Here is a 23,990-nt window from a genome sequence, read left to right as displayed (position 1 = left end):
GACAACTTTTTAAACAACTTTTTAAAATATGTTTGTTTTTTTTTTTCTTCCGTGGAGTTGGAATAATGCAGCAGCTTTAAGGTCAAGTTGCAGAAAGCTTGCTTAGGATGTTTGCTCTTGAACACAATAGTTAAAAGTCTTGACATGAAGGTAAAGTATAGCGTTAATATTGCCATTAACTCTTGAAGTGCACATTTTTTGAGGTAACGTCTTGTGTGTTAGAAGGGGATAAAATGCAAAAAAGAGCAAAAAAGTTTAACAGAAAACTTACGCGACATCAGCAGAACATGCAAGGAATCTGTAAGCAATGAAAACCAGTGAGCTTATATACTTTTGTGCAGAACTATATGTAGGATCCAGGTGAGCTTAATCAGGTGAATGTGGAGCAGCTGTGGAGGAGCACAAAACTGGAAGGCCAGGTTGAGATGAATAACGGATACAAAGAAAACTAAAAACCAAGGGAGGAATATTCAAACACTGATGGAAGAGAATAAACGAAAACACACAGAGACAGAGAACAGAGCGCAACAAATAACTAAAACGCAAATGAACGAGCTGATATGGAGAGACAACAACAAACAGGAGGGAATGAACCGAGTACGGCAAGACCTTACGAATATAAATAAAATAGCAAATGATCAGTAAACAAACACAAATGAAAACTAATAGCTCAACTCCAAGGATCACGACATATTAGCGGATGTACGCTCTGTGGATTCAGAAGCACAGCCCACTGCACCACATAACTTGGCAACCCTGGAGTTACTTTTATCCAGCAGAGTGTGTGGTGGTTAATCAAAGCCCATAATTTCCATAATTCATGGATGCCCATCTGTTTGCCACCTACTCCTATGCCCAGTGCAGCATAAACAAACTCAGGAGAGGGGCCAGGGGGCTATTTAATGACAGCATCCGCAATGGCTCACACTCTCACACACAGCAGAGGTAGCATCCACCACACACACGCACGCACACACACACACACGCAGTGAAGTCTAATACATCTTCTCGGGTGAACCATAATTCATTTTAAAACTAATTGTTTAATCTTTCTCTGGTGCAATATTTGCTCCACAACTAACACACAGTGGTGAAGTGATTAGGTTTAGTAAGTGTGAGGTGAGACTTTAAAAAAAGCCTCATATGAAATCTCAGATCTTCAATTTACTGTGATGTTACTGTAAATGTGTCCCTCTGCTTCACATGTGCCATTTCCTGAAGTTAAAGGATAGGATGATGCACATTTCAAGAAAAATCATAATAACTGTTGACTTAATCTCAATCTGTAATGTATTATGTGGGATGCTAATTCATTGCGTGTTGTTTTCGTTGTTTTTATTCACAGCCATATAAAAAAAAATGTGAATACGCATTTAAAAGAGGCAGGCTTGTCAAATTAAAAGTACCTTTTTATTTTATTAAGCCTTCATTTATGTAATAAGTTATGTTTTTGATGTAATTTTCTCATTTTAAATGTCATGTTTTCATGTTCTCTGCTGAGATGAACAGGAGAGAGATGTTTGCGCGCAAGATGAGGTTTACACGGAAAGAAAAAGTAGATTTTGTGCGACTAATTCCTGCCAGGTGTAAAAGATTTGCCTGGGTAAAGTTTAAAAGAAATCCTGAAAAGTAAGACAGGGGGGAAGCAGATACATTTTGAAGATCACAAACAGGCTGGGAGCTACCTAGCTTCGAGTTAGCCGCCGCTAGCAAGAAGCTGCAGGAGGCCTGCTTGTGATGTTTACTTCTACGTGGATTAAGGACAAAAAAATCCTCAAAAAGGCCTTTCTTCTGAAATTTATGAAGCTCAAAACATGCTACATTTAACACTTGGAGCTGTTTAGTCATTTGAAGTATTTCCACCTGCTTTCATTGCCTTCTGCTCGGCTGGGCTGCAAAGCTTCAGAGAGTCAGACTTTCATTGAATTGGCGATCAAAGAACCTGGAGTTCAGAACTGTAATATAGACGGCGTGTTAATTTCTTCTTAAAATTGTAATGCTAACCACAGGAACCGGATTATTCTGAGTACATATTTTTAAATCAAATGTAATTTTAACATTTTTAAAAACATACAAACTAAAAATGACTAATTTTATTAATGTAAACCTTAAAAACAGTGGCATTTTCATCCCTACTACATTAACGCTAGCTTATGAAGCTAAAGCAAATGGAGGGAAGTCGAACATGTTAAAAACCACGATGCTCATTAATTTTAAGCTATAGAGACTGTGAAGCCACAAAATTGCATAAGTTTGAGGTGTATTTTGTGATGCAGATCACAAATTAGTCAACTTATCGATTGGATTTGGAAAAGAGGCAAGTGTGGTCAAAGAAAATCTGAAGTTCACATGAAATCTTCAAGTATCATCTGGTGTTAGAGGGTCACAGATGTAATCAGAGCCCCTGTGACCCGACGGCCGGGCTCGATTTAAAGTATTAAAGCTGGAATACACAGGGGAGATACAGAGACAAATGACTTTTTACACCAAAAATACTGAAGTTCTTTAAACTTTGCAAAGTACCACAAGTGTCACTTAAACTTGAAATGAATCTGAAATTGGATCTTTTTCCTCCAGAACTTTTTTTTTTTCTCACAATCATAGCGATAGCTCGCTGTTTTCCACTCCACCCTCCCCCCCGCCACACTGCTGCCACACTGCGGCAGAGCAAGATGCCATTCTGACAGCTGCTGGACTTCTGAGGCGCAGGTAAAGAGGATGCTGTGGCTCTGCTTCCTGCGCTTCAGAAACGTATTAAAAATTAAGCTGTTTTCAGGCCTGTCAGATTCAGAAATGGTCATTCTTTCTTTTTTTTCTTTTTATATTTTTATCTGATCTATTTTTGATGCACGGAGTCAGGTTTTTCTCCTCAATAGAGCTGAGAACAGCGGGAAACGAGCGGAGACCTTGTCTTCTAAAAGTAAATCAATTTCCACCAAGATTAGATGGAGTCTCCTTTTTTAATTGGGAGTAAATCATGGGAGAGCGGCCCACACAGATTGTAATCTGCCTCATTTTTCCTGTAACTCCATTATTACTGAGGCAGTATGGCCAACTGCCCCAGGGCCCCAGATCCGGTGGGACCCCTGTAAGCCCGGGGTTCGCGCCGTGTCAGCTGGGTTTGGTTAATTGTCTGATAGCTAAATCCCTTCCTCTGGCCAAAACAGCAACTGTCCACCCAAAGATACATTGGCGTAGCGAAACCTTATTTTCTCACATTGAAGTCGTGCGCTTCAAATAGAATCACAGCTTTTATTTTTTTATTGTATTTTGATTATAAACATACATTAATCTTCATTTGTTTGCCTCCTACAGTGGAAGATTCACAAGTTTTATGTTAACTCGCTGGCTTGCCGAGGAATAGGCTTTGACTCTTAAGGTCTGCATCACATAGTAAATCACCAAAACCTTTATTTCATCTCTACACTGATGAAATCTGCAGGCAATAGTTGTAATTTTATGTAAAAAAAAAAAAAGAAAAAAAATGTGATATGTGGTAAGAGGAGGGGAAAAAAGGCATTTTTAACAAACACCAATTTCACAGAAACCGCTGCTTAACTTCCAAGATATAATTTGTTTCATAATAGTTCATACATCTGTTTATTGACAGAGGAAAACAGTTGGAGTCATTATTATATGGACAACTTGCAGATGACAAATCATGTCTACTTTACTTAAGCCTACCGGCTTCTATTAACGTTTTGGACGGTTCTCAACCTAGTTTTAGCAGTTTCTGCATCTCCTCAGATCATCCAGTGATTATCCAATAGGAGGATGGAACCAATTTGGTTTGCTAAATCCAGGTGGTAACTCTTTTTTTTTTATCCCCAAACAATTTAAGTCAGTAACTGAGGTTAAAACCATAAAAATAGCTTAAATTCAAATAATTAGGCTTCGTTTTCTGAAACAATAACACCGTTAAACCAGGAAATATGACTAAAAGCCATAAATAAGTAAAGTTAAGACAGTTTTTAAAAACTGATTTTACATGAATAACACATGAAGCAATCAGACAAGAAGCATGGAGTTCAGAACTAAGCAGCAGTTTATTGATTTTTGATCATTTTGAGTACTTTTTTTTTTTTACATAACTCTTTTTAATATGACGGGTTTTTTTAAAGATATATAACTCAACCATAAAAGGAAAATTGGAGAATCTCTGGGAAATAGAAAAATACAACAGGTAGAGAATACAAAATTATAACATCTGGAGTTACGGCTGTTTCAATAGGGAATCTAACATTTTGAACAATCTGCTGTTCAAGAACAGGAACCGCACCACAGACCCCACATTTAAACCCTAAAGCCCCGATCATGCTGCTCATGTAAACGTTGGTGCATCCGTCATCACACATCAGATACCAACACGCGCGAACTTCCGGAACCCCGAAACACTCTTCCTCTAAATCTTCTCCGCTGCACAATAATCACTCGTATCATGTCGGCGAAGCGACGCAACAACTCGTCAAAACTCTTGAAGTCCCCACGAGAGCAAACATTCGATTTAACTTGTCAAATGAACCGAGACGTTGTGAAAAAGCATTTATCCGTAATTACTTTGCGTCCGTTCTCGTCTGGCTGACTCTGTGCCTTGAAATATCCCTGGGCCACGGCGTTTCTCAAATAGCTTTTAAGACCTCGTGATGGCTGTTTCCATAATGGCTCCATCATCTCATTTGCGGGCTGCACTCTTGCTGCGAAGCGCCTCGGATGGCACAACAGAAGCCAATTATTGGCGACGTCTTTAAGCTTGAATCGGAAGGAGGTGGGAAGAAAAAAATATATATATATACACACATCCACGCGACGATGGTTGACTTTGTTATGTTTCAATGCAACACAAATCTCCTTTTCCATTCAGAAGCGTTATTGTTGTCAAACGGAAACAAAAAAGAAAAAAAGCATGAAAATAATGAGGAGATTTTGCCATTTTTCTGCTGAGCCGATCCTTTGTTAAAACCAATGCTTGGTAGCGATTAATTGGGAGTCCAAATACAAAAAACCCCCCACACATTAGCATTCACACACAGTCTATTGCCTGGCACTCTGCATATATATATAAGACTTCAGTCCACTGTAAAAATAGCCTGACATGGTACGTCGACATTTTTCTTCTTTTTTTTTTCTCAGCTAAGCACGCCATTATTTAAAACTTTCCTTTCGTTTCAGTCTCCAGCTGAGACTTTTGCAGCGACACGAACAATCATTTTCCGTCGCTGAACAATTACGGAAAGGTTCAGCTCAAGTGGGGACGTGAATGTCTTCGGCTTCCAAAACAAGCGAAAAGGTGGACCTCTCCGCGCCGTTACGCATTCACAGCACAAGTGCGAGGGTCTTTACAAAAGGCTCATGTTGGATTTCCAGCTTGTCAAATGGAGTAATTGGAGAAAAAAATAAATAAAAGCCGAGGTTGTTTATCACTCTGAAAGAAACTGCAAAGAAATTTCAATCTCCTGGATGAGTAGAAAAGATTTATGGCTGCAGAAATTAAAAGCGCTCTGAAACAACAGAGCCGCCTCGGATGAATACTGATTCAGAGCTGAAAAGTGTTACGCTCTGATGTGTGCACTCCTGCCACTTTAACACTCAAATTAAACAGCGAGCACAGTGGAAAAATATCCACATTTATAGGGACTGTAGCAACCAATAACGTATAATTGGCCAGTAACATAATAACTTGCTAATTTTGTAACAGGTTATGACATTATTGGCTGGTTGCTCCTTTTTTTGTGTAGCCATAAAAAAAAAAATCCCTTAAAAATGAAACAACTTTAACCATTAATGCAAAAATATAGACATAAGCCTGAAGATCTGGGATGTAAAATATATTTTTGTACGTCAAAACTTGCATCTTTGATTTATGAGTTATCATTTCATCCATCAATGGTGGCCAACATCCAAAGCTCTCTCTCAAAATCTACAATATGTAAATTTAGATTTGTGCACATTTGCTGAAATTAGTAATATTTTCTTGAGTACGACTGTATTTGCATGTTATTTAGATGTAAAAAGACACGCAGTCACACTGGTTAATAAGTCGCTTCTGACTATCAAGTACCCAATCTGGTAATAACTTATGTTATTGGCAAGTTATTACAATATTGTTGCAATAAAAATGACTTTTGGCTTGAATTGCTGTGGTTTCATTACAAGAACGGACAACAGATGATCAAATGAAGCCCGGAGACATTAAAAAATTGTGAAACAGCCCTTTAATTTAGCACCTTTAATTTAGCAAATGTTACTATTAGCATCAATAGTGGCTCGTGGTTAGTGGTGTGTGGCTACATCACCTTACAGTGGTTAAAATACGATGCTTAATAGACTTTATTTTGCTTTACTTTCTTCCCATACTGTTTGGTAAATCAAAGGTTTTGCATCATTAGCCACAAAACAGTTAGCATAATGTTAGCATAATGTTAGCATAATGTTTGTAACCAAGATTACCACAAAAGGTTCAGAACTGCTTCCTTTATTACTTCAAAATAAGAGTCTCAAACCACGACAAAGACTGTTTTAATTTCGTGCAACAATATTTCATCAGATCCCTGCTTACTTCCTGTAAAATCAAAATCCCAACGCAGTGTTTCAGTGAATGCTCAATCTGGGCACAGAACTCTAAAGAATGCATTATTTGCATTTCAATCCAGTTTCAGCAAATTATTGTCTTGGTTTTATTAATTCTGTGGAACTGGATTCGCTACAGACACATATAGTTTTACACACACACGCATATATATCTATATATAGATATATATATATATATAAATGACATTCATCTAACTATTTTCTTGCACTAGCTTTGGTTCAAATAAGACATCTTTATTTTGTTAAACTGTTAAAAATAAAATGAAGAAAAATATATAGTGGCACTTTTACACATTCAGATCTAAAGTGCTGAAGCTTTATATATATATATATATATGTATATTTATATAAAATAATATGACCAGTTTATGTATATGAACACAAACTTATAAAACAACCTAAGCTCTAGAGAAGACATCCATTCAAATTACTTTTACTCGCCTGAATAGTTTGTGTTTGTCGCCACCTGGTGGCTATTTAGTCGACATTGATTGTTCGATTGATTTTAGATACTTTTGGTACTCTGCAGGCCTACACATTCTGGTTTTCACCTCCTATGTATAATTATAAGTTGGATGTTTTACTTCATACTTTAAAAACTGAGTATAAGGCTACTCTACATCCACTGAATCAATATAAAAGTCTAAACCCATACATAAAAAAACACCAGATTCGATTTTAAAACACACTGACATCAGGTACAATCAGCAGTCTCCTGGATTGCTGCTAAACATTTTTGATTTTTTTTTTATGGCATTCAGAAGGTACCTTGAGTTCTGCTTTAACATTATATTTCTTCATGTCTGGTTTTCTTTATATGTTTATTTTTTTTTACCAGAGTAAGGCAATCAGATATGGCTAAGGTTATAGCACAAATGTGCATGCTCATGCATCTACTCTTACATTAGTCTAAACTCCTGAAATCCTCGTCATTGACAGTCAGTCCGAAGCAGCTGCTTCGAGCATAAAGTAAAGATCTGCTGGTTTGTAGCTTGTTTGTTTTTGTTACCTCATTACGCAACAGCACAGGCGAAAAATCCCAACTCATGCCTCAGAGTTCAGACAAAAGTGTTGCACGTTGGCACGACTTTGGTGCGTCTCCCAGTAACGGTAAAATGGCCGTTTCCGACGAGGATTCTCGGCTGTCCAGTGAATCTGAAACACCAGGCCACCTAGCTGTCTGCGTCGGCCCACGCGGAGTCAGACGTAGATGCCTTCTGGGTTTAGACCGGAGGAGACCCTGCTCTGCAGAGCGCGGAGATCGCTGGGTAACAGCCGCGACGAGCCCAGCCGTTTCAGAGAGCCGCACTCCACATCTGTAGACGCAAGAGTTGATCGAGAACCCTCAGTCTTCTTTTTGTTCACACAACTAAAACCTAAGCTGAAATGGTCACAGACTCCTGCCTCATCTGGTTACAATCTGATGTGTTATTCTGGGTTTCACCACAAGGTGGCACTGAGTTTCTATAGATAAAACGTCAATAGTGGGTAAACAACACAGGAGCCAAAGGGGTAATGAGCTATGAAATTGAAGTTTCATGAAACTGACTCGTCTTAGATTTGCGTGTGTGTGAGTGTGTGTGTGTGTGTGTGTGTGTGTGTGTGTGTGTGTGTGCTTTCGGTTCTTGGGCTGGCGCTCACCATTGTTGTCTCCTGCGGGTTGAGCGGGCAGCACCGTGACCTTGGTGCCAGTCTGCTGGATGAACTGCTGCAGGTTGACCTGCCGCAGCTCTTTCGTTAGCTGCTCGAGCTCCTGTTCTTTCTCCTGAGACAGAAAACAAAACACCGTGGGAACTAAATAAACCACCGACTTCTCCATTTTTTTCCTTTACGTTCAGACGCCTTGATTTGTTTATTCTTTGTAACATTACTAGGAATGGCAATTTATCATTTGTCTTTTATCGCGATACATTTCTTATCGTGTTAAAATTTTGATTTATTGTTGTCACGATAAACTCCATTATCGTGACGATAACAGAATTAGTGTTGTCACAACATTGTTGTTTAAAGACCCTTAAACTATCTATGTTGTCACATTTGTTATGTCTTCTATTATTGTCCACAGTTTGTATACCAATAGACTTCAGTACCTTAGAAAATATGACGTAATGCAGCTACTGAGTGCGTTTTAGTGCTACAAATCACACTTTTTTTTTTATTGTTGTCCTTAAGAACTATATTACTATGGCAATATTTGTGCTAGTAGGGTTTTGAATCCTGTGCCATGCGGTTATAAACATTGCAAATAGTTCTTATTGTGACAAGAGTATCGCATTGGAGCTGTGTCAGTCATGAAAACACAAACGGCAAAGTTGATAAGTTCAAAATTCAACTTTTTAACATGAAGACACAGACTATCAAATCTTACTAAGCTCCTGTTGTTCTACAAGAAAATAGGCAAGAGGGGCTGGAATGCATCGTTTGTCTATCACTTCATGATTTCTCATGTCTATTACATGAAATCCTACCAGGGTATTTTTAAAATTGCGGTTATAAATTTGACAAGATCTTAGAGGTACACGTTTGAAATCTGCTCAAAATCCCTCCAGCCGTAAACCCAGTTGCGACAGCGGGTTGCCAGAGGGCTAAAGCAACGTCAGGGAAGGGATTGCGTATTTATTACGCCCCTCTCTAATCAGCCAAAGAATGCTGTTAATACCCTCCCTTCCTCTTCTTATTACCTCATACTTCTCACATCACAGCGGACGCAGTCTGTAGAGGAAAATTTCGTTTCGTAAGAGGAGGCACAGAAGCAAAAATCCACCGCACATCCCAGCAAGCATCGCTGCCTGCAAATTTAAGGAGCTCAGGACTTGTACCGGTTCCACCTGTGCACAGATCACTGGCTTTTCTCTGCAGCATTTTAATAAAAAAAAAAAAAACTTTCACAACCTTTTCCGGAAACTTTTGAACCCATTTGGAGGCACAAAAAAAATAGAAAAATAAAGCCTGACAGTTCTGAGGCTGGAGTGCCAAAAAGAAGAAGAAGAAAAAAAAAAGTTGATTAAAACTAATAAAATGTGAGCTGACCTGGAGTCTTTTGCCCGACTGGCAAAGCGAGCGCTCCAACGCCTTGCAGCTGCTTTCCAGCCGCGCCGTTTGTTGGCTCTGCACTTCCAGCTCTGCCCTCACTTTCTCCAGCTGGGCCTGCACCTGGAATCAGGAGTTGAAGGAAAACAACTCATCAAAAGTCTGAAGGGGAAGCGGCTCGAAAGACTGGTAGCTTATTAACGTCTACTGGATAGTTAACAAAACAAAACAAAGGAAGTTGAGATTAATAATATGTCACGACAGCAAAAACTTCTGCTTGGGATGAGCCTCTCATTTGTCAGTTGTTTAGTTTAAAACAGGACATTCCTTTCTCTTTCCAGCTCGGTGTGTGTTTGGAAAAGCAAGATGAGCTGATTTGTACCTCTTCCTCCTTGACCTTCAGGTTGAGCTCAGCCTCCTGCTGCAGTCGCTCCTTCTCCAGGCCCGTCTCCATGCTCTAAACAACGCAGCAAACATCACTGCAAAGCCTTCACGGAAACAGTCATCTATTTCAGTACGGCTCTCTTGCTTTCTAGACGTGTTCCCCCGTGTTCCAACACTATCTAAAATATGTTTTATTGGGATTTTATGTTTCGAACCAGCCCACAGTAGCGAACCATAATTGCAGGGGTGAAACTGCATATACAGTTTTTAACACACACACACACACACACACATATATATATATATTATATATATAATGGTATGCATTTTGCATACCAAAGTAGTATTCAGTTCCAAAAAAACTGCAAAGATGCTGAAACACTGAGTTCCTTTAAATCAAGGACTAATCTGCAAATTGGATTTCTAACAGCTTTCATTCATCATTTGCTCATTTTTTTATAATACAAATACAAAAGTATGCCACATTTCCAGGATTTCATTCTTTAAAAAAAAAAAAAAACATTCATCATTTTTGTTCTACTCCACTGCTGTTCTCTACTTTGTGTGAGAACCCGATAGTGCGATGTGCTGCACCACCGGTTGGAGATGTGGAAGTACAGCGGCAGGACTCCTGCTGTTTCCAGGTGCAGTTAAAAACTCCAGAATCACGCAGCTCCTCTGCGTCGGAGCGCTCACCTGAATGCGCGCCAAGTACTCGGAAAGCTTGCTTTCGCAGTCGCGCACGCGGCCCCGCAGCTCGACGAGCTGCTGCCGCAGCTGCCGCTCGCTCTCCTGCTCGATGTGGAGCTCGTTTTGCCAGAACTCCTCCTCCTCCGCCTCGGCGTCGTTCCTCCTCACCTGCTGCTCCAGAAGCAGCAGCTCGTCCTCCACGTTTCCCTCCTGCTAAGTGGAAAATAATTGGAATAGTTGAACAATTTTTTTTCTCCTTCTTTTCTTCTCGGCTGGCCGCGGTCGGACTCACGTCGCTGGCCTCCTCCCAGTCTCGCAGCTCGGCCTCGCAGCCCAGCAGACGGCTCTCCAGGGCCTGCAGCTTGCCTCGCTGCAGCTGGACCAGCCGGCTGAGCTCCCTGGCCGGACTCCCAGGTACAGATGCCGTCCCACCGCCTCCGAGTCTGCTCAGGTTCAGGCTGACGCCCCGCTGCTGAGCCTGTTTGGCTGAGAGTATAAACAAAGTTCTAAAATAAAAATCACACACAAAGTTCATACCTGCTGTAAAAAGAAAATACCTTCGGTATCTTTACTTTTCCCAAATATTTCCCGCAGCCCTCTGGCTCCCCCGGTGAAGGTCAGAGACTTGCGCTTGGGTTCCCTACGTTTGAGCGAGCCATCCGTCCCCGCAGGCCGCAGCTTGGCCAGAGGCGGCAAGCTCTGGCGGTAGAGGCCCCGCTCCGGGACCCGAGCCAGCCCTTCGGCGGTGGGCCGCTCGCTGACGGAGGGGCCGGTCCGCTGGAGGATGAGCTGCACGTCGCTGGCATACTGACCCCACTTGTTGAGGGACACCACGGGGTTCTCGTGCGGAGCCAGGTGGCGCTCCGTGTCTCGCCATTTCTCGATCAAAGTGTACCTGCCGGTGCGTCCTGGAGGGAGGAAAGGCGAGTCAGGACATCTGTGCAGTTACTTAGGATGCGCTATAATATTTACAACTGGAAGGATGATTAAGAATCAACAAAAATCATTGAAATTTGTTCCGCCAATAAAAACGCGAACATTATAGTGTGCATCTATCCCCCTCCTCTTTAGCACATTAAAAAGTAGACAACAAATGTTGACTAAAGTGAAATAAAGTAATTCAGTGAAATAAAGTAAGATGACAACAACAATATGAACAAGAAACATATTTAAAAGTAAAATGCAAATATACTCCATAAATGAAACTCAAACCCTGCTTGAAATGCCAAAGAATAAATCTGGGTCTTGAGCAAAGATTTAAAAGTCTTGACACTCTCAGCGATCTGTTAGGAGTTGACTTGTGCATAATTTAACTTCAGTAAAAATACATGTGAACAAACATAATAAGGAACAGAGCATGTCAGAGATAAAGATGTGGGAAAGTTTGAAGGGGGAATCATTTTGACAGATTTTGATCTTGAAGAAAAAAAAAGAAAGAAAAGACAAAAAGTTCAGTACATACTGGCTGTAATTCCAGCAAAAGCTGGTTCTGCGTAGTGAGAGTTAAGAAGGCCGGATATAAATAAACACCACGCTTGTACATAAAAGTCCGACACAATTCTGTTCACTGAAGCTCGTGGCTGAAACGTGAAAAAAGGTTTAAGGAGGCTGAGCAGTTTTGTGAGGTAGTGCACATATGAGGCCAGGCCAGAGTTTAGCTAATAACCGCTGCTGCGGCGTCAACGAAATCCAAGTAAACTCGGAAAGCCGGGCGTGAAAGTCGAATTTGCACCGTGAAAAGAACAAAACTTATTCAATAAATTCTTCCACGGCTCTCCCACGCTCGCGCACCACCAGCGCATTCAAAGCGCTCCACCAGCGTGTTGACCGAAAGAGTTTTCACGGTGGGAAAATTCGACTCAACAAGCAGCGATTGTGAGGGGCTGGAGGCTCAATGGTGTTGCAGTTTTCCATCTGTGTGTGTGTGTGTGTGTGTGTGTGTGTGTGTGTGTACTCTGCATTCTAGTCTGTACACATGTAGATAAGAGCAGAGCACTGCCTGTTTCACCCTCAACCCCCATCCTGCACAGTAAGGATCCTTGTAAAAAAAAAAAAGGTGCATTCATCACTGCAGCCATTCACATCAAAGTGGCCCGGCCGCCTGAACAAAAGGCAAAGAGGACACAAAGGACAGCGAATGCCACACATCTCAGTGCTCTGCCACTTTGACAGGCATGTCTGAGCTCTAGTGTGTCTAAAGGGTCGGCGAAAACCAATCTGAAAAAAAAAAAAAAAACTGTTCACATATCATCTGTTAAAGGCAGCATGCTAACTTATTTCACTGCGGCTCCTTGTCAATAAACCCAGGACTGCTGAAGTATGACTCATCTTGTTCTATAAAGGCTTATTTATGGGGGAAATATTCATGCCCTCCAGTCACCTTTCATCTTTCTGCAATTTATCACCCATAGTCAGTCTGACAACTTGCCCACCCGATAATAAGCGCACCACAGAATACAATGCAGATTTATCTCACTTAAAACGTAATCTAAATCACACTTCATTTCCTGTCAAATTGAGAGTGTGCGACACAATGCCTCTTATTTGTTTTGTGCGAAGCGTTGAGCTTACCGATCGCTTGTGCCAAAGCGATGACCACTTCCTGGCAGGTGGTGAACTCTGTGACCCCGCACACGATGCGCTGTACGCCGTCCACCCAGACTTTCAGCTCCATGGCCTTCATCCAGAGGCCCTCATTCCTCCGTTCCACCAGGGGGCGCTCTTAGGGGCTTATTCTCGCACCCTGGAAGCCAGCAAATGAAAACGACACTTAGAGTTATGGCAAATGTGCGTAAAAGGAACAAATCAGTCAGTGGGAACAAAGTTCTGAAAGTTGAAATTTGCTTTGTATCATCTTGTTTCTATGATTTATTACAAGTCAGTTTGTAATAGTGTCAAAGTAATACTGCAGAGTGTTCATTGTACCACAAACTGAACTAAATACTCCACATATTTATAAATCCAAGTCACCTATTGATAATTTGTCATGAAAACAAAAAATAAAACACTTCTGGAACCTAGCTAAAATGCTACATCAACAAGCTACAGTACGATTGCCAATAACAAGTCATTCAGATCCAGACAAGCTAAAGCCGAGCTAACAACGGCTGCAGTTGAGATGCGAAATCAGTCTGCAAATAGTTCTTAATAATCATTAATCCCTGCTTGTGTAACTTACACAAGACTGTGTGTGAGCTGGAGACATTCCCTGTGAGTGATGAAACACTCCAGGAATGTAATGATGCACAACAGCAGCACTAAGTCTTTCGGCTTCAGCTCCAATAATGTGCACTGACATTTTTACATTTATATCAAATTAAACCTGCGACCTTCAAGCGCTGCGCCTCGGTACATAAACCTTCCCGATTTTCTTCCCCCACCCCCACCCCCGCCTCTGGAAAAAGAGGCAAAAAGAGATCCTTAAATAAAACCATTCTTTGTCCAACAGCTTTACCCAATTTGAAAAGAATAAAATTCAACCGTTTTCAGCGTGTTTAGTTTTCCAGTAGAAAAACAGCCCACATTAAGAAGTAATGAGACAATTTGTGGCTCATTGAACAGTCCCTATAGAAATCAGTGTAACTGAAAAATCACAGCGACTAGGAGTTTTTTTTTTTTTAATAAAACCAATTAATTTTTGTTTTCCTGTGGTCTGAATATGATACAGAATATGCTATTCAGCAGATTTGTGTTGCTCGTAAAACGTTAGGAAAGGGCCACAAGCACACAGCTACTGTCTTAACTTTTATTTCTAAGTCGGAGATCAAATAAAACACCAAGGATTGAGACTAACAAGGCTGGATAAGGAATTAACTTTAATTGCGACCACAAAGTGAGAAGAAGAAAAATGTAGTTAAATGCTTTTGCTTACCACTACAGTCAATACTTGGCATCTTCTGGAACAGGTTTTAAAGTGCAATATAATAAAAATGTCCTGATTGGACATGTGATTAATAAAAACAAAAAAAAGTGAAACAATCTATTCAGAGTAAAATTTGCGCTCTCCCTCTCGGTTTTCCGTGAAATGGCTCCAAAATGGCGGATGTGCGCCATCAATTTAGCAGTCGAGGAAACGCAGTTTCCGGACACAAACATGACTCAGAAGTTTATATATCCATATCTATTTGCTGTACAGATAGCCAAAATAACTCACACAACTCAGAAAGAAAACATTTTTAAAAATGTAATCAACCATGATGTTTTTTGTTAAGCTTAGCTCCAAAGATCAAAGCTCTTTAGCCTAAGGCATATTATAAAACAAAATCAACAAGCTCATTTCCTTCCAGTTATTTCCTAAACGACTTCCCAACCACTAGAGAGCCCAGAGGACGCGAGCAGCTATAAAAAAAAATAAAAATAAAAATAAAAAAAACTTGACGTCGACACTTGTTCTTTGGAAAGCGGTTTCATTTAATGCTCCCGATGAACGGTCGCAATAGCACCCCTGTGGTTCAGCAATTGTAGTCGCGTAATAGAACCGTTCCAATATATATTTTTTTCATTTGCAGGCGTTCGGTGCTGGGGGGGGGGGGAGAGGGGAGAAGAGAGCGTACGGACACAAAATGAGAGCCATTTTCAAAGTGCTGACACAAGCATCAGCAGCGGGGCGGTCATTACGGAGCTGGCAACGCCTCAACAGCTGCCAGAGCAGCAGAGCAGTTAAAGCGCAGCAGCCTAATGCTGTGTGGTGCAACCTTACTGAGCTGCAGAAACGAGCCATCAGTTCAGCCCTGATTGTTCAACGTTCATGTCGTTTGACGTAAAGGCAGCTTCCATCTTCATCACAGCTGGAATGGGACCACTGTCCCCCCCCCGCCCCCCCCGCTCTCCCCCCAACCCGGGTAATTTAACTAGATGTTCTCCCGGTGAGGCGGCATTGTGCTGCACACCCAGCCACACGGAAAAATTGTCTACGAGGTAAAAACAGATCAAATCTGATCTCAGATGCCAAAAGCATTAATGCAAATAATTTTGCAATTTTTTTTTTCATGTTAGTCATAAACTCCAGTGTTTTATTGGGATTGTAGTTTGTTCTTTACAAGACTTTAAATACTTTTTTTATTAAATAAAATCAGAAAAGTCTAGCTTGAATTTGCGCTTAGCCTCCTGAGTGAATCCTTTACAGAAACGCTATTGATACATTTTTATTTATTTATTTATTTTAAAAAATCATACCTCTCTACTAGAGCCCTATTCATACTACTTTTAACTTAGCTGAACACTCAGAAATTTAGTTTTCACTCAGATCTCTAAAGGGGCGACAGTGCATGAAGACTACTCAGAGTAAGAAAAAAGCAAAAAGAACTGAAAGGTGAGAATAAAGTTTTGTTTTTCAGCAGAATATAGATGGTGTTTTCGGCCTCGTTTGAAACAAAACTCCGGCTTGTGGGAACATTAGCGTTCGTAAAAATGTGCAGAGACCCCTAGCGGACAAGAACTGAGGATGACTAGAAGGCGTTGCACTGGAATGTAACGAAAGGGTTAAATGCGCACCACACTTAAGTTCAGGCTTTGATTTTATCGAGACAATTTTTTTTTAAAGCTCGGCTTGTGTTAATACTGTTCAACTTCGCTGATTACAGCGACCGACTCTTTGGTCTGTGGCTCTGGATTTAAACCGCGTGGCTTTTCCAAGGACACTCTGGCACGCGGAGGAGCCGAGAGATCGGGCTGCCCGCTCTTCAATTAGAGCGCAACCTGCTCGACCATCTGAGCCGCATCTGTCCAAGGTGAAAGCTTACACCAACAGCAGGACAAACAAAACGAAGCAGATGGCGGATGTTTCCAAATTAGGCCACGAAACAAGTTGCGACCGCGTCGGCTTAAGGCATTGGACGTCAAGAGTTTCACAAAGCCCGGCGTTCTGTGAATTCATACTTTGTAGCGTTCACACTTCCTGCTCGCATGCTGCACCAATGTGGCCATTCTCGTGGCAAATCTCCAAATCCCACTCAGCAAATGGCATCTGCCACCAACTTGGGAATGTAATCTGTTATGAAACTACACTTGGACGCACACGTCACTTTTGCGCTAGCATCGAGTCGAGACTTCAACCTGCTCTGTGATACAGTCTGCAATAATAATTTTTTTTTTTTTTTTTTTTTTTAAAGAGCCAAACAAAGCAGAAAACAAAACTCCTAATCAACGGCATCAACAGTAAAATAATTGGTGTTCCAGTGAGACTGAAATGTGAAAAATAGATGTTTTTTTTCTTTCTTTTGAAGTAAAAATTAGACCCACTTTCTCTTGTTATAGGTCGGTTGGAATTACTAAAATTATTTAAATTTGTTAAATGCCACAATAACACCTGGGACTCCCTGCTTTCTGGTGGGCAAGCAAGAATATTATGCGGAAATATTGAAGCAGCATCTAAAGACATCAGGCAGGAAGTGAAAGGTCGGGTGCAAATGGGTCGTCCACATGGACAACAACCATAAACATGCAGCCAAAGTAAGTGAATTTTTGGTTTCCACAGTATAAAATAATAGAACATTTGTTAGCAAAAAAGGTTTTCTTTTTTCCTATCTGTATTGGTAGTTTTGCTGCTGAAGGTTTGAATATTTCCTCATTTCAGAGAGGTTTACCTTCATCAACAGCACCGTTTACACAGGTGGATGGAAATAATAATAATAAAAAAATAGTCAGCCAATTTCTAAAGTTTCTAGCTTTAGCCATGCAGGACAGAAAACTGCTGCAGGAAGTTATAGATGAATATTGGTGTTTTTGAGTATGTTATATTGATATTTATAGCTGGCTAGATCCAACGATTACATTTCCTCACACAGATAGTCATGTGAGGAAATGCAAAGTAAACATGGGCCGGTTCCCAGTTATCAACAACTAGCAATGTTATAAAACCTTTTGACTAGCAAAAACTGATGTTTCTCTCCAGCTCACAGTAAAGGAACGCCGCCCCACCCCCACCTGTTGCTGTACTCTGCTATAAAAAACAAAAAAGCTACACTTTCAAATCGCAAAAGCAAACATTTCTGCAAGAAACCAAAGGAGCACCACCTGACCCGCCTCGGTTTTTCATTCCTGTATTGACAATTTTTCTGTCTAGTTTTTAGTGATTTCTCTGCCAGTGTTGCGTTCGACTGTTTCATTACGTCACGGCACCGCTATTACAGGAGGGAGAGAAAAACAAACAAAAGAAAACACAAAGCTGAAACTGAATCCTTTTTTTTTTTTTTTTAGGGACAACCTGGGTTTACCATACAAAGTAAAACAGTGTCGCAGGCATTGTGAAAAAATAGTAACATAAATGTGCCCACAGCTGCCCCCCCCCCCTCCTACGAAACAGTTGCCTTCTTGTCAGCGAGGCAGATGTTCAAATGTTCTGGTCCAAATAAGCAGAACTAAAAGCTCCATAAGTTTTGTTCCTGGATGTCTGCGTGTGACTGAGTTGTCTTAACAACTTAAGAGACTCACAATGGCTGATAGAAGAAACTAGTTAATAGCTCTGGGTTGAAACCCACAGGCTAATGAGGCTTTGACCTGGAAACCCTAAAGGTCAGGCTGTTAAAGCTGACTTCTGTCCTAAACTGATCCAGCCCCATCACCGATGAAGTCTGCTTCCTAGTGGAAATGAGCTTCGATTTTCTTTCCCCTGGCAAGAACGTGCAGCTCTGCAGTCACTATGGAGACTATTGCTACGCCTCAGCCACCTCCGCCACTCGCTCCCCCCCTGCAGCCGCCGGCAACGCGGCTCTGAATTTCCACGCTACCGTTCCCATTTTCTCCGTTTATGGCCTCGGCAGCACTTACTTTGATGCTCCCTCTGCCGACGTGTAAATAAATAAATCACACCGAGCGAGCGTACATAAATTAGCATGCTGCGACAGGGGGGCTTCTATTTTTGGAGCCGCTTCATTGTAAATGCGCGCTCTCCATGTTTCGGATCCGCTCAGCGGGCCGTGTCCAGACAGTTTTGTCAGAACATGTGGGAGAAGTGCTGTGACCGTTTTATAAAGTGACAGAGTCGGCTCTGCATATTTCAGCTCCACTGAACAGTTCATGCACGGGGAGTTGACCTCTCTAATTCAACCACAAATAAGAAAAAAATAGATTCGCTCAGTGGTTCGAGATTCTCACATTGAGTAAAAATGCAAGTATACCACACAGAAAAATAATAATAAAAAGAACTTCTAAGTGTTTTAATTTTCAACAGAAAAGAGATTATATATACCTCGGCGTATCGGGGTTTACATTTTTATGGCACCATTTACGATAAACTAAATTTGAGCAGAATACCAGATGAGGGTTATGTTTTGCTAGTCTCCAAATTTGTCTTTCCAAGCTTGCATTCTCTCAACACCAGAATTGAGCAGCAACAGGTGTGGGAGGGTCAGTGTTGCATTCCTGTATTCTCGATTGAGCCAAAAATAATAATAATAATAAAAAAACAACTCTCTGGGATCTACTTAAAGGCACTCTAAAGTAAGTCACAAGACCAAAATAAAACCTTCATGTGTGGAGAATCGAGCGAAAAGTTCAATTTTTTGTATTTATTTGCATACGTTGTCAGCATTTAGACTGGAAAAAGGAAGGAAGCAAGACAGGTTGCAAATGTCCACAGGTCAGGAGTCCCATTTTGGACACCTATGTCCAAACAGTGAATATGAGGTGACAGCTCTAATGCCATTCCCATGTGTCAAGTATTCACATCAATCAAGAGAGGACAGGAAAACAATGTAATGTGTCGAGGGTCATTATTTTCATGACATCAGGAAAACTGATACAAAACGGAAAGTCTGCTGCTATCAATTCAAACCCTTCAGTCAGGCGGTTTTTGCAGCAGCCGTTTGGTTCGCGACATGAGGAATATCCTGCTGTCTGGCCTGCAAACCACAGAGCTAATCTTAGTTGTGACTTCAGTTCTGCCTCCCCTGAAGTTTCATTCTCGGGATGCCACAGGAAGGCAGAGCCCAGGAGGAGACGCAGCACACCAAGGCCGGGTTACTCATTAGATTTTCCTCCAACTCGGCAAGCGACGCACAAGACAGTTAACGCAAAAACCATCCCAGGACAACTGATTGGAGTTAAAAATCTGGCTTTAATTGCAAACCTAACACTTCATTTCCTGTTGTCTCGAGCTCCCCGCTCTCTCTGTCTTTCCCTTAATTAAAGTTTAACAAACTCGGCGATTGGGGTTGAACTCCTGACCCTTAAATTTTACATTCCAACTAAGCAAGAAGAAAAGAGAAAAATAAATTGCAAATGGCACAGCAAAACATCAGAGAAGCGAGCAGCTCAGAATTATGATGCAATCAGAGGACAAGTTCTTTTAGATGGCTGCTGGAGCCCAGAGTGTTTTGGTGTGTATGTGTGTGTGTGTGTGTGTGTGTGTGTGTGTGTGTGTGTGTGTGTGTGTGTGTGTGTGTGTGAACTCAAACAAAAGAGCATGCTGCAATGTGTGCAATGAGCCCACATGGCCAGTGGCATGACTGGACGCAAACAATCCCTCACCATAGCAACCTGGCTCCGGCTTTGTCCAAGCTTTGTGCACAGACGACCGGACTGACCGGAGGGGACGGACTGGGGAAAGGAGGCCAAACAATCTGCGACAATTAAGAAGCGAGCGGCGCTTTCCCGTTGCTTCCTCTTTGTGTCCCCTTCGACGAGGGTACGGGAAAGAACGGAGGTGTGAGCAGCAGCGGGGTTTTTCAACGTTACGATTAGGGCGAGGTGGCTGGATTTTTTTTTTTTTTGTCTCCTGCTGCAACTCATGAAGCAACTATATAATCCCTCCAAATAAGATACTAATTACCTACTGTGGAGTAATTCGACTGGCGTATCAGTCCTGTATCACGTTTTCTACTTGTAAAGGGTTACGAAGGTCGACTTCGCTGCCTGGACTCCAACTCTGATCGATCACTCTGTCAAACTCGTGGAAATTGAATCCCATTCATCCATTCATCCTGTCTAATCCTTACGGGGTGAAGGGTGTATCCCCGGTGCTCAACATCCACTCATGTTGTTGACCTAATTAGCTTTCAGGATTAGCAGATGCTCCAAAACCCCGGCGACTGTAATCAGAACTGGCAAATTTTGAGATCAATCAGGTGGATCAGTGAAAATGTGATCTCACTTAAAAAACCCCGAAAAAAAACAAAATGAAATCGCAAAAGGTTAAACCTAAACCTGACGGCAATTGTGCAGCCAACTAACCCAACTTAAGCCTTCTTTAACCTTAACAGTACAGGGAAGAGCTGAAGTTCCTGTTCAGAGCCACGCTAGCGTCGCACGGGTAAAATGGCAGCCAGAAACGCAAATGTCAGTAGGTGTTTCCTATACGAGGAAATTCAATTAGATATGGACCCTTGTTCAGAGACATGATGTCACTTTCCTTGATGGAGTGTCCTGGACTCAGTGGTCCCTTCTCATACAGTAATACACTGATGACTTTGTGCTTTAGAGTTGGCAAGTTGCCTCCTCCTACTGTAGTATCCTGTTAAGTCTACTGCAATCTTTAAATTATCTCCGCTCAGCGAGGCGTTTTCCTCTCTCTGGTTTAGTTTGTAAAAAAAAAAAAAAAAAAAAATTGTCAACAGCTGGAGACCATGACACGAGCACAGGCTTGGACAAATATGCCTCAGAGGTGCTGAATGAAAGGTTTCAGGAGGTAATCGGCCTGGAAAGTGCTGCATTCAGCCGCCGTCAGTCAGCGGTGAAACACAACGTGTGTGATTTTAACTAGGACGGCACAGGAGGGCAGCGTTTCCTGTGTTACTGGAAAGACGTCACGATCGCCACGTTGGAGCGACGAAACCGCCGCCATGCAACCTCAAAAGTTAAAACTAATCAGGTTGATGAAGACAATAAGCCTGTAAAGTCTGGCGGCTTAGCCGACCACGTGATGAGGGGGGGTGGGGGAGTCTGCTGAAAGACAAAGATTTACTCCAGTAATTCTGTTAAGACTTTTTTCCACTGCAGTAGCTCAAATCGTACAGGCAAAGACAGGACGGATGATTTCTGGCTGAAAAACTGATTCGTAGCTCTGAATTACATCACCTAACAGCTGAAAGTAAATAAATAACTGGTTTAGGGTGCAAAGTGCAAGCAAACATTGCTGTGGCTAATAATGTTAGAGTTGTAGTTGATGCTATATATGGATACTGGACATTAGGCTGGCTGTTATTTCATATCATCAAAAGCTAAATGTGATATTTTAAATATGGGAAACATGATTATGCATGTACTCTAATCAAGGTTTCCTCCAGAAAACTAGATAAGCCCGGTGGTTGGTTGCTAGGGCAGTCATTCATCCGACGGCCCGTCGTGATTTTGAGTTAAATAAAATCTTTAAAGTCGAGAAGAAATTTGAAAATATCACTTGATAAGTCTGTATTACTGAAAGATTGATACATGAACACCAACTATAAAGGCTTAAAAATGCAGACATTTTAAAAAGACTTAAGTAAATGAGCAATGCTTAGCCTGGCGGGGGGACAAGTAAAGCCTGGTGGCCCGCCAGGCTTATAATACACTGCTCTAATCCTGCATTATGACCACAAGCTTAACACTGTGTGTCAAAGCAACCATTACCGTTTAAGGAACTAGCATTCATTACTACAACATTCTCCTTACGCTTAACGTAACTTCAAACTCGGGGTGCATTTTTAACCAAAGATTTAAAAAAAACAAAACAAAGGTTTTTGCTGCATGATCGCTTCAGATGCATCACATAGACAGCAGTACATTTGATTTAAATAACACTATGCTGGTTGCACTAGCTGCTCACTTTGCTTCTGCGTTAGGCCGGCTTCGCATCAACTACTACCAAACATAGAACCGCTGGCTGTGATAAAGTTGCCTTTACCTTCATCACACATGAGCTTCCAGCTCTGTTGTTGATCAGTAACTCAAATTAGAAAAGTTTTGATTCGAATCACACAGTTTGGATTCATCAGCAGACCCTCTCACCCACACACGAACCAATTACTTATACACTCACTGCACACTCACTTCCTGACGGCTCATTGGTCTGGTATGTTCTGTCCAGAACACATGGTGTCATTACTTCCTCTGACAATTTCTGTAATATTTCTCTGGACTTGTCGCTCCGACAGGAGAACCAGGAAAAACAGCAGAACAAAAAATATATATATTTATATATATATATATATGAAAGTTATGCAACAGCTGAACAGTTAAACTATACAACACAACCAGGAACCGGTGCTGAAAGCCAACACTGTGTCTGTTATGTTTTAACGCAGTGCGAATCTCAGCCGCATACCTCATTGAGCCGCAGCTCACCGCCTGTCGGAGGGTTTTAAAAAAAAATAAATAAATAAATAAAAAAAAGCCGTCCCGGTGCTCCGGAGGCTCGGTGTGCCTCTTCTGAGTAAAATTCACCGCTTCCTTTGGCGTGTAAAGCAGGTTGAGATCCCGGGTTCAATCCGTGCCTTTCCGCTCCTGCAGGAGTTAACGGTGCGCAGCCTCCTCCTCCTCTTCCTCGTCTGTGAAGTCGTGTGGATGTAAACACCAGTCCCGTCCGTCCCCTCTTCGGACATCCGACACGAAGGCTGTCCGATACAGCATCCGCTGCTCTGCCCATCAGAGACGTGGACGCGACTGGTGAATTAACTGGGACGCCGCACCGCAAGGCATGATGGAGCCATTTAAAGCTTCACTGTGCTGGTAGTAAACACACGGATGGACCCAGATCGACTCAGGTCCCGTGCAGACACCACGGAACAGAAAGACTTAAAGTATGGATTTCCTCTGCAACATTTTTTTTTTTTTAAATTGAAAAGTTTTTAAGAAGGCAATTTAGAATAAAAAAAAAGCCCATCAGTTTTGCTCTCTGTGTTTCTGGATCCATGACATCACAAGAGGCACAACTATTCAGCTGACGAAAGTTACACGCAAAGAGTGAGCTAAAACGTCAAAGACTCAGTGCTAGTTGATGGCATTGAGTTTGTTTTTTTTAATGGTGGTACAAACACTTGTTGAAATTTGGTGAGAAATGTTTAGATGCGACAACAATCTAACGTACAAGACACCTGTAAACATATATACAAACTTCTACATTTTCTCTGTTCTCATTAAAAAAAAAAAAAGATAGTATCGCTAACTTATGCTTATGGATGCATTTCAGAAAGTACATGTTTGATCTTACAACAGAACTTCAAATATATACGAATGTAACGAAAGAATTCGACCAGTTTCCTTTTATAATGTTAGTTGCGTCTGTGTAGAAGACTGTTATATTATTTAAATATTAAGAGCTTACAACCAACTGGCTGACTTTACAGAACAATCCAGCAGATTTAACACATTAATCATATTTG

General features: G+C 41.5%; 1 protein-coding gene across 2 annotated transcripts; it reads right to left on the bottom strand.

Annotated features, from left to right (window-relative positions):
• Positions 1-4,027: 4,027 nt before the first annotated feature.
• On the bottom strand, positions 4,028-23,990 carry rassf8b (Ras association domain family member 8b). Of its 2 annotated transcripts, XM_014989686.2 has the most exons (9): positions 22,934-23,990; positions 13,264-13,435; positions 11,250-11,600; positions 10,985-11,178; positions 10,699-10,902; positions 10,001-10,075; positions 9,619-9,741; positions 8,230-8,353; positions 4,028-7,904 (listed from the first exon to the last, which is right to left on the bottom strand). In XM_014989686.2, the coding sequence occupies exons 2-9, from the start codon at positions 13,373-13,375 to the stop codon at positions 7,789-7,791; spliced, it is 1,299 nt and encodes a 432-aa protein (XP_014845172.1). In that variant the 5' UTR covers positions 13,376-13,435; positions 22,934-23,990; the 3' UTR covers positions 4,028-7,788. The 2 variants fall into 2 exon arrangements, with proteins under 2 accessions (XP_014845172.1, XP_087859392.1); XM_088003266.1 differs by lacking the exons at positions 4,028-7,904; positions 8,230-8,353 and having other exon boundaries at positions 8,382-9,741.

Source organism: Poecilia mexicana, unplaced genomic scaffold (assembly GCF_051168715.1).
Source record: "Poecilia mexicana isolate PSO_F unplaced genomic scaffold, ASM5116871v1 scaffold_23, whole genome shotgun sequence".
Taxonomy (NCBI): domain Eukaryota; kingdom Metazoa; phylum Chordata; class Actinopteri; order Cyprinodontiformes; family Poeciliidae; genus Poecilia; species Poecilia mexicana.
Note: the sequence above shows the minus strand (reverse complement) of the source record. Positions and strands in the feature narration are given on the sequence as shown.

Excerpts from the sequence above, each read along its gene's own strand:
- rassf8b (XM_088003266.1), bottom strand. The coding sequence starts at position 13,375 with ATGAAGGCCATGGAGCTGAAAGTCTGGGTGGACGGCGTACAGCGCATC. Across the intron at positions 11,601-13,263 it reads CGCTTTGGCACAAGCGATCG|GACGCACCGGCAGGTACACT; the intron begins GTAAGCTCAACG and ends TCCTCCCTCCAG. Across the intron at positions 10,903-10,984 it reads ACTGGGAGGAGGCCAGCGAC|GAGGGAAACGTGGAGGACGA; the intron begins GTGAGTCCGACC and ends TCCACTTAGCAG.